This window comes from Zeus faber, assembly GCF_960531495.2.
Source record: "Zeus faber genome assembly, chromosome: 2".
NCBI classification, from domain to species: domain Eukaryota; kingdom Metazoa; phylum Chordata; class Actinopteri; order Zeiformes; family Zeidae; genus Zeus; species Zeus faber.
The window spans coordinates 36,427,631-36,439,571 of NC_137189.1; the positions used below are offsets into that span (position 1 = coordinate 36,427,631).

At 41.2% G+C, this 11,941-nt stretch overlaps 1 protein-coding gene across 1 annotated transcript; it reads right to left on the reverse strand.

Moving 5' to 3' along the window:
* Nucleotides 1-1,175: 1,175 nt before the first annotated feature.
* On the reverse strand, nt 1,176-6,460 carry LOC307244232 (homeobox protein engrailed-1a-like). Its single transcript, XM_080019346.1, has 2 exons — nt 5,880-6,460; nt 1,176-2,548 (listed from the first exon to the last, which is right to left on the reverse strand). Exons 1-2 carry the CDS (start codon nt 6,388-6,390, stop codon nt 2,229-2,231), a joined length of 831 nt encoding a protein of 276 aa, XP_079875472.1. The 5' UTR covers nt 6,391-6,460; the 3' UTR covers nt 1,176-2,228.
* Nucleotides 6,461-11,941: the final 5,481 nt, after the last annotated feature.

Below are 11,941 nucleotides of genomic sequence, written 5' to 3' on the forward strand. Positions count from 1 at the left end.
AATAATAATAATAATAATAATAATAATAATAATAATAATAATGATAATAATAATAATAATAATAATCATTATATGTATTATTATTATTATTATTACTACCACTCACTTAGGTCCTGGTAAACACCCTACACACGTGCGTCCGTGCGCGTTTCCAATCTACGCTGTAGACACAAAAGTCCGCGCTGTCTCGCCACTGCACTCGCTCTCTCTCTCTCTCTCACACACACACACACACACACACACACACACACACACACACACACACACCCGCACACACACATGCGCGATTGCGCGTGCCATGTCACAGTTCCCAGCCACTGGCCCGGAGGTGCGGACCGTGTGGACTGTAGCCAGTCAGCTGCAACTTGAAGTTCTCGTCTATCGGGAGGGTTTTAATATCAAATAAACACCCAGAATATATGGACAGGTGACGTGTCATTCATCGCGGTGACGCAACTGGCGTCCAGTTGGAGCGGAGGCGCGCGTGTGTGCGTGCGCGCGCGCGCCCGTGGTGAAATTTGAGGTCATCCACTCGATGTGTCCGTATTTATTGAAGGGATTGTATTACTTTATCATTTTTATATATCAGAGCCAGGAGATTTATTTGAATCTGCTAACGTACTATTGTATAGCCAGCCCGTAACTGTGTGTATGATTTTAAGGATGTATTTATGTGGTCCTCGGTTCATTATTATTATTATTATTATTATTATTATTATTATTATTATTAATATTATTATTATTATTATTATTATTATGTAAAAACAATTCACCTTTTTCCCATATAATATAGGTCTATCGTTTTTAAATGTTATTTCATTACTACTACTCCTACTACTACTAGTAGTAGTAGGAGTAGTAGTACGACTATTACTACTACGACTATTTCTACTACTACTACTACAAATAATAATAATAAAAATAATAATAATAATAATAATAATAATAATAATAATGAGAAGGAGGAGAAGAAGAAGAAGAAGAAGAAGAAGAAGAAGAAGAAGAAGAAGAAGAAGAAGAAGAAGAAGAAGAAGAAGAAGAAGAAGAAGAAGAATTGTGTTGTTTGGGGGGTAGGCATTTTGGCCCAGATTTCAAACTCAAATTAGAAACATTCAACCCCTGCTTCAAACCGACAAGAACAATGTAAATGAGAGGAAATACAGTTATTCCAGCGTTGTGAGGGTGTTTATTATTATCATTATAATACTTATTATTACTATTGTTATTATTATTTCAGACCACATATCTCTGACCATATTAAAATCTTTGGCTTTTGGTCTGTAAAACCATTCATGACGTGACCACAAAACCTGTATATATAGAGCGAACCAGACACTTCTACGAAACCGATGAGCGACATTGGAATATTATACAAAGATAAAAAATAAAATCAAAATTAAAAAAAAAACATCTCCAGCAAGTATAGGGACCATGTGGGAGGAGTGTATCCCTTAACCTGAAATTAAATATATACAACATAACTGTGTGGCTATATAAACTTTAATAACGCTCGTTCATTCATATAATTATGTCCATATACTGTCACCATTAACAGGAATCTGCATTTTTAAATAGCGCGTTAATAACGCGTTACATAACAACGCCCCGTTTTGTAACAATTTGCAACGATGTGACACGTTTGACCTTCATTGCGTAATAACGCCCACATTTAATACGTAATAACATACAACAACTTGTCATGGGTAAGAAATAATGGGTAATAAGTCAGTCAAGAGTGCTTTTGTGACTATCACAACTTTTTAACGGCGGGTATGTGATAAACCATAGAGGCGGCAATAGCTTATTGTGTAATAACGCACCGGAATCGCGTGTCTCCATCCGTACCGGGTGTCTTGTGTCTGTCTGCACTACACGAGCAACATTTCACGACAAGTGGAAACGTGGAAACAAATAAAAACGCGTCACACGCGATTTTGAAGGAAGACCGCAAATTGTTGGTGCCTTATTATATAGCACGTTGGAATAAAACAAACAAAAAAAAACCTGTCGTACCCACTGCGTGGCACGTAACCACGAGGTGCGTGGGGCGTTACTATACAATAAAAGGTCAAACGCGTGACATTTGGGCACGTCGTTACAAAAAAAAAAAACAACCAAAAAAAACCAATGCGTAATTACTACGTTATTACTGCGCTATAACACGACGCGCCCTCCAGTCCAGTGTCCGAAGTGAGTCCCCATTGTTGTGTCCCAGTCCCGTAGTTATCCTACTCGCTGTCCTCCTTGTCCTCCTGCACGGTGGTGGTGGAGTGGTTGTACAGTCCCTGGGCCATGAGCTGCAGGGCCAGGCCGTTCTTGTAGCCCGTGGCCTTCTTGATCTTGGCCCGCTTGTTCTGGAACCAGATCTTGATCTGCGACTCGTTCAGGCCGAGCTCCTGCGCCAGCGCCTGCCGCCGCTGCTCCGTGATGTAGCGGTTGGCCTGGAACTCGCTCTTCAGTCTCTGGAGCTGCTCGGCCGTGAAGGCCGTGCGCGGCCGCTTGTCCTCCTTCTCGCTCTTCTTCTTCTTCAGTTTGCGTGTTCTCGGGCCTGGTGTGGGAGCAGCAAGGGGGACGAACACGTAAATGTCAGCGGGTTGCTAAGAATGCAATGAAGATCCACGTCGCCATCGTCGTCGTCATCGTCATCATCATCATCATCATCATCATCATCATCATCATCATCATCATCAGCCCCTCCTTTTTTTTTGTTTTAATTAATAAGGAACCCTAACAAAAATAAACGAAAACACACGCACCTTCCGAAGTGAGCAGTGAGGACTATATTTGTGACGGTATTCGGATTGTATTTGTATTTGACAGTCGCACTACTGTCACAGAATGACCCTAGTAAAAGGGAAAGCACCGAATTGGCGTTTCCTAAATAAAGTACATCAGCACGAAAGCTTTTAAATTTACCCGAGGTATTGGAAGTGAAAGTACTTGTCCTATAGCCTTTACTGTGACACAACGTGCTCCTGTATCTTTCCTGTGCAAGATGGGTGCTCGTGCAGAGCCTGATTTTAATTCTCAAATAAATTAAATCGTCCAATATACTTGTGATTCAACCCTTTAAACGGTCTCACCAAGAAATAAATAACAACAAACGTATGTATTTGCTTTTTTTTTAAATACCTATGGGGGACAAAAACACTGTGTTATTTTATTTGTTGTTTTTTTTTGACTGGCCATGCAGTTTCTGAACTTTACTAAATTACTAATTCAAATTGATAACATTGGAAAATTGGTCAAATTGAATAAAACTGAGTATAGATACACGCTTTGAAATGTAACAGGGTAAGAGACAAAAAAAGTTCCCAGTCTTTGAAACTGGGTTGATTAAGTATGCACAGATACCTGTACATGTGCTTAGAAATGTACTGAAGCGCAGTAAGAAAGTACTTTGTGCGCCGTTACTTTACACCACTGTCTAAACCGCGCAGAGGTTTTTGGAACGTGCGTGTCTTCACTACACAATGGTCCTGGATGCGCTGGTGCTGACAGCATGACTATTATGGGAACACAGGAGTGATAGCCCTCCCAAAATACCACTGGTGGCGTTTGGAAAGTTGGTTGAGAGCAACGTTTTATCCTGTCTTTACATCCTCTCATCGAAGTCGCATTAATTACGTATATATATTTCACTATTACTACGTTATTAGGCTATTATTACACTATAGGAGTCAGAGTAGTGGTATTATTAGTATAGGCTATAATTAGCCTATACCTATACTTTATTGATTTTTATTGATTTTTAACATTGATGAAATAGCAGACGCAATGCCCTAACCCTTAATAGCCTACACTATATACATATATATCACATTACTGGATGACTTTTTAACAACGCACACTGTTTATTTGACTCACATCATATCCATACATTATTTATATTATTGTTGTTTCCTACAGGCCGATAGTTATGGTTATAATTGGATTCAATCATTTTTTTCAGAACTTATTACGGGCTGTTTTGCGCATGACAGCCTGCCTTCCAGGTCATTTGACAGCTATAGCACGAGGTTAATGGCTTGCAGTAATTGATAATTCAACCATCCCTTTCTTTTTTGAACACCCTTTCACATTTCATATTTAGGCTCCCCCTCTCCGGGGCGGTGAAGGTAAGCGATTCATCACAACACACCGTTTCGAATAAAGAATAGCATTGTTTGTGCCTCTTCAAATCTTATTCGAAGGCTTTGCTTTGTGCATATGACCGGCCAACCCTCTTTATGTGCGCGTACACTGAAGATGGATAATAATGACAGTTCCGCACCTTTTCAGCCTCCTCCAGCGGGTTTATAACCACAAAAAAACCCAGAAGGATTAAAATAGGGTTTAGGGACTTTACAGGGAGCTCTCCCTAACTCAGGTGGGAACAACGAGTCACCAACCCCCCTTTGTGATCGATCAATAGTTGAAATATTGCCCCATCGAACATCTCAGACGCTGTATTTGCTTGTAAGCTGTTTCATACAATACCTCAAATCCAGATTATTGACCGCTGAAGGTTTTCTGACTTTATTATTCGACTTAATGAAAAAGACGAGTGAACGCTGAGAATATTATAACTAGTAACTTATGTACATAATAACTGCTCTGTAGTATATGTGGTATAGCTTGTATATGGACCCTGTCTATAATATTAACAGTTGTATTTATTGTATTTAGTTCATTGTAAATTCTACACTGTATTTCTGAGCTTGACCATAACCTATTTTGATCTAGCCTTGCATGTATCTTTATTTTCGCTCTATTGCCTATATTAGTTCTCATATTCTTACTTTCTGCTGAAACGCCGGAATATTTCCCCCATATTATCACATCGTATATTGATCGATTTGATCAGATTTTATCGTCCACATTACGTGGACGCGGATCACATTCTTAAATTGGTTTGTTTATGGTGAAGATGAACGTATGAATTGTGTCTTCCCGCAGTGCGGAATACTTAGAGGTCATTTCAGAGGAGTTGTGAGGGAGTTGCGCCACAAAACATTACATTCTAATAATATATAACGCGTGTTTAGGGAATACTCTAGGGCCACCCGACAATAATGAAACAGGAGTTCAGGCTTTCTCTCTCTCTCTCTCTCTCACACACACACACACACACACACACACACACACACACGCTCACGCACTCTCTAATATATAAACATATATATTAACAGAAACATATAAACATCATCATCACAACATCTTCTATTTGTAAGTCAATTGGTTTATTGTATATTGGTTACTTCATGTAATGTTTACGTTTCTTTCATATTACCATTTCTTTCAACCTCATTGTTATTTCTAATTCATTATTTAAATAATAATAAGAGTAAGAATAATAATAATAATAATAATAATAATAATAATCATCATCATTTTTATTTTTATTATCATTATTATTACCGCCATTTGTTCTGGCGTGTGTCTATCTGTCTATCTATCTATCTATCTATCTATCTATCTATCTATCCATCTATCCATCTATCCATCTATCTATCTATCTATCTATCTATCTATCTATCTATCTATCTATCTATCTATCCATCTATCCATCTATCTATCTATCTATCTATCTATCTATCTATCTATCTATCTATCTATCTATCCATCTATCTATCTATCTATCTATCTATCTATCTATCTATCTATCTATCTATCTATCTATCTATCTATCTATCTATCTATCTATCTATGTATCTATCTATCTATCTATCTATCTATCTATCTATCTATCTATCTATCTATCTATCTATCTATCTATCTATCTATCTATCTATCTATCTATCCATCGGTCAGGAGAATCTTGCTTCACGTGTAGAAAATGCCCAAACGTCTGTAAATGACCGATGCGTCACCTCCACCCTCCACCCCCAGCGCCTTACCAGATGAGGGTCGGTCCGAGTACCGCGTACAGTAGACCCAGGCGGGCCACAGCAGCGGCTGGGAGTCCTTAGGCGGCGGCGGGGAACCGCCTCCACTGCCCCCACCCACAACTACAATGGACGACGGGCTGCGGTCCGAGCCCGGTTTCGAGGAGTTCTGCTTGGACGAGGGCGAGGAAGACGTCGATGACGAGGAAGAGGACGACGATGACGACGACGTGCTGTCGCTGCTGCAGTTGGAGTCCAGGCAGAGGCTGCTGCCGTGCGACGGCCTGGTCGTCGCCGCCGCCAGCAGGTTGACCGCCGACTGTCCCCGCTCCCGGCGACCCGAACCCGGGTCCCGTTTGCAGCCGAAGTCCGGCCGCAGGATGTCGTCGATGAAGAAGTTGGTGGTCCTGTGGTGGCTCTGCTGGGCCGCCTGGTGGGGCAGCACCATCACCGCGGGTGGAGACGGCAGCGACATGCTCTCCTCCTCCTCCGTGGAGTCGCGGTCCTTCGGGTCTCGGTCCATGCTCTCGGCGCCCGGGCCAGGCAGGCGGACGGGGAGCGCGCTGCTTCTCCGCGCTCCGAACTCCACTTGTTGATCGCTTCCTCCGGCACCTCCACCACCACCACCACCCCACCCCTCCACCCACCCGGGGCGTCCAGATCAGTGGAACGGCATGCACGCAGACAAACAAGCAAACGAAATCGAGGGGTTAGGAGCTCACGTAAGCCGTCCGCGCGTCATGGTCCCACCCGAAACCTCTCCACATTTTACGCGCGGCTCTCCACTTTTTACGCGCATGGAGCGCCGCGTCCGTGCGCCCGTGCCTCTACGCGACGCAGCCCCAAAAAAAATGTGCGTGTGCACGATCTCTCTAAAGTCTCCTAACACCGTTACACCCGCCTCCCCCACCCCCACCCCCACCTCCTCCACCCGCACCGCTCCTCACTGACTTCGTTCAGGGCGCGCGCACAGCGGCACGGGCGCGCGCACTCACCTGCAAGGAGACCAATCAGGACGGGAGACCGTCCCTGTCACAAGTGACGACGTCCAATCAACGGTCGGGATTTTCTCGCCGTAAAAACGTAGTAGCGCACGCACACGCGCGCACGCACACGCATAGACGCGTAAGACCGAAGGAGTAAACGAATTAGAAATATATATATATATATATATATATAGATATATATATAAATACATACATATAATTGTTTTTATTTTTAACATTAGCAACGAAGACAAAATGACCAACCCAACCCAACCGGAACAGACTATTATCATTTTCCTTATTTTAAATGTTATTTATTTTGTTTTTATTTCAATTGGTATTGAGATTTATTTGACAGCGTTTTTTGCTCTATTTCTTTTTTTGGGATTCTTATTTTGGGAGATTGGTGCAATATTCGAGAATTTTGTCGTCGTCATCTCTTTCCAACAAGGCCGACAGGGCCAGTTTGTCTCTCGCTATTTAGATAAATTCAGCAAATAATAAAATCTGCAGCTGGTGGTGGAATTGGATTTCTTTTGGCGCAACAGGGGTGAAAGACGGGTAAAACCGGAGTGAACAAAATATCTTCGTATTACAGCAACATTATACAAATAAATACATCAATATACAAATAAACAAATCCATCTATAAATAAATAAACAAGCAAATAAATACATACACACATACACAAACATACATACATACATGCATACATACATACACACATACATACATACATACATACATACATACATACATACATACATACATACATACATACATACATACATACACACATACATACATACATACGTACATACATACATACATTAATTAATTAAACAAACGAATGAATAAATAAATAAATACATGTAAAATCTAATCAAATCAATTCAGGAGAGTTTTCGCAGGAAAGGTGCCACTTTCCAAATGTATTAAAACAAGCATTTTCTATTTTAAATTGAAAATAAATACATACAAATATACACGTAGAGGCTACATAATCCCTACACAGCGTAATTGCTTCATGTTGTTTTAACTTCTCATCATGTTTGTGTAGTTTTAAACATCTCTTTAGTGCGTCTATATTTAGTTCGTCCCCTTTTCTTGACTTGCACTGTTCTTCTGCTGAAACGCCTGAATTACCCTCCCTCCCCCCCCTCCCCCCACGGGGATCAGCAAAATCTTATCTCATTGTTTCTCATCTTATCGTCTTATTGCGTCGTATGTGTGACGCACCTAAAACGCTGGCCGCGTTTTATGATTTTACCTACTTTACTTTTGGATTTTACTTTTGGAAAACGAACAGGTGCATTTCACTATTTAGTAGTTCTATATTGTAACACCATTCTGCCCGAAACGTAAATTAATATGATAAAATAAATGCTCATTATAATGTTGTAATAATAATAATAAAATATTATCATATTGATTTATAAGCGCATTCATGAAACCCAAGGACAGTTTTCAAATAAAAACATATATCAAATATTTATTATTATTGTTATTTAAATAGTAATAATAATAATAATAATTAAAATATTAAAAAAACGAATGAATGACGGAGTGTAAGAATATCATGACGCACGGGGGACAAAGATATCTGCTCGTCATCTGCCTTGTAATTGTCCAAATCGTCGTAACATAGAACACAATTGACCTCACGCTCCTAATTGGCCGACGCGTTAATTTGTTCATTTGTTAATTATTAATTAGGTCTCTGTATTGTTATCAAAAAAAAAAAAAAGCACGAAACCTTTTTTTTTTTAATATATATATATATATATAACGTATGCACTGAAATCTTTATCCCCCCCCCTCTTCCCAAAGCTCCAGCTACTTAATTAAATTCCAATTAGGACAGTATCAATGTGGAGCCGTTGTGCGGGGAGCCGCTCTCGTGTGTCTCGTCTGTCTGCTCTTATCTGGCCGGAGAAGAGGCTCCTCCAGAGAGGCGCAGAGAGAGAGAGAGAGAGAGAGAGGAGGTGGTGGGGGCAGAAGATAATTTATAGCTTTTAATTACTCTTCATTCCGCAAATAAAAGCCGGGCGGAGAAGCCCGTCGGTGCGCCCTGGCAGGCCGCTCCATCACCGCCGCCTAATTTCCAGGGTGCTGATAAAGCGCGCCTCCCCTCAGCCCGCCGCAGAAACGGCTTTATTGACGGCTCCGCGGCGCGGTGATTCATTCCACCTTTCATGTTAACGCTGTCCGGGCCGTAATGGGATGATGAATGCTGCCCCCGTGTTTTTTTTTTTTTTCTTTACTGCTTTAGTTTATTTTATTTTTTTTTGGTATTTTTTATTGTGGCTCTCAACGCGGGGCTTGCGGTCCCGCCGGGAGGTCGTGCGGAAGGCTCCCGCCGGGTCCGCGGCAAGGCGACAAATTCGCCATTAAACGGGTCAACTTCGGCGCAGGAGAGTGTGCAGCAGCGACTCTCTTGGTCGTAGTTCCGCTGTTGTCTGTTAAAGTCGTGGAGTTTGGGACTATTAAATCCTAAAAGGGTTAGGGGTTAATCCTCTCAGATTAGAGGTCCCCGCAGAGACTAAATGGGATAAAATGGGGGCTGCGCCTAATACGTATCAAATTTAGGGCCCATGTGGTAAAAGGTTAAGGCGTGTGAGGACACATATTCCTTTAGATTACTTTACATTCCCAATAACAAGATTACTTTAGATTCCCAATAACAAAATATTCCTGCTGTAGGCCCAGTTCTCAATGGCATTGTGTTTTTATCCACTTGTCTGTACTTAATTTATCTTAAATGAGCATGAAGGTCCGAGTCTGTGGTACTCACCGTCTACTAACTGCATAAAGGTTTCGGAAAATGAAACTGTTTCGCTGACAACTGGGCGAACTCTGGCAAGGCTTTTGGAAAGCCAGAAGAACTGGCAAGCTTTGAAGAGGGAAACATACTTTTGTCTCACCGGATTTTTGAATAACTAATATGATATGACACTTGAGATTCATTGTTCGTGAACGGGTTTTAATGCAAGGAGAAAGGCAAACAAAAGTTCCCAAAGAGGTCTAAATGGGGCCACTGGGCCTCAGGAAACAGAGCCAACCCCAATTTTGAAATGAACTCGTGTCCCCGCGGGAGAATTGGGTAAATTAGTTTGGATTGGGCTAATCAATCCATCAAAGACTTCAAGTGCAGCAAAAACGGTGAAGTCAAGAAAGAGATACAAAAATACGTATAAATATATAATAATAATTTTATACATAAATATATATATATATATGCACACATAAATAAATAAATAAATACATACATACATACATACATATATATATAATGAAAAAATATATATATATACAGTATATAATAATATAAAATAAAATGAAAAAAATAATACAACAAACGTGACTGCAGTCTTCATAACACACTTCATTACATAACCTCAAAGAAATAATGGAACTTGTTTTAATCCGCTTCATTTATCCAACTACAAATGAAACGGTTTCAAACAGGCAATTGGTACTAATGTGTGGATGTGCTCCCACCCAGTGGCGATATTAGGGAACTAGGCCTCCCAACCTTTTCAGCGGCGGCCAGGACAGAAAGGGTTCGGGTGACATCTAGTGGCTAAACCAATAGAAAAAAGTGGCTTCTACATCCCCTTGCATCTTGTGATTTGAACTTTAAATCAATACATTTCGCCGTTGTTATATATTTCATATGCTAGATGTATTTGGTAACTTGTATTTGGTATCACTTTTGAGTTATCATATTTTATTTTATTTTATTTTATTGTATTTTATTTTATTTTATTTTGTTCTGTTTACTTACTGCATTACGTATGTATATGTATATGACGAATAAACCTCTTGAATCTTGAATCTAACTGTAATTTATTAAGACAGTTGTTTACAGTGACTTGTGCTGGGAAATCAGCCCCCCCCCCCCCCCCCCCCCCCCCCGGGAAGCGGTGTCCAGTTTCAGTTCTCAGTTCACTGCATTAACACCAGGTGTCAGAATAAACACTAGACGCAAGAATAATAACAATGATACGATTTAAAATGTCCTATTTGCTCTACTGCTCGTCTATAATAAAACCATAATACAAACGAGGGTTAGCAAAAACCATATAAAGACACACAATTAAAAACACTTTTATGCAGTTATCTTTTTATAATTGTTACATTTGTTATTTCACGTACGATGAAATATATGAATGAAGCTGGTCAGTAAAGCCCAATAAAAGAAAACAAGCTTAACTGCTGAAATGCCAAAGCCATTTCCAAATGAAGCAGATTGTGCAAATGCTGCGGACCAATCTCAGAAATGTCTCCCTCTGATAACAAAGGATGATCAAATTCCCGACTCCCCCAACTCCCCCTTCCCCATGCCGTTCACCCCCTCAAACCCGGAGAGCCCTGAGAGATTTTCGTACCCTAAAACGGTCATTCCAATTCGCCCAGTCCCCCTCACCTCTCTCTCTCTCTCTCTCCCCCTCTCTCTCTTCCCCTTTCTCTCTCTCCACCTGTCTCCTCCACTCACCTTTGCTCTCCGATGACCCCTAGCGGCCCATCCTTCCATCCACCCGCCCGCCACCCCCCTCTCCCCTCCCCGTTCCCAGACTCTCCCGGTAAATTATACATGAAGGGCTTCTCCCCTCATCCATAAATCAATAAGGGACCGAGGTAAGCGGCGGCTGATCTCTGGCCCAACACACACACACACACACACACACACACACACACACACACAGACACACACACACACACACACACACACACACACACACACACACACACACACACACACACACACACCACACACACACACACACACACACACACACACACACACACACACACACACACACACACACACACACCTATCATATATAATTGACGGGATATTAATGCAGATAAATAATTAAGCTTTGGAGAGTCTCTTTAGACTCCTAATGAGAGGTGGAAGACAGATGGCTCTTAATTCTCGTCTAATTTAAACAAAGTTTGTCCATGCGGAGCTATGGCTGAAGGCAACAATCCAGGCAGTGGCCACTTCTTGTTGTGAGGAACGGAGCAGCCAGGGTAAAACACGAGATGGTTTCCCTGAGAACCGTTTTAGCATCACCTCGC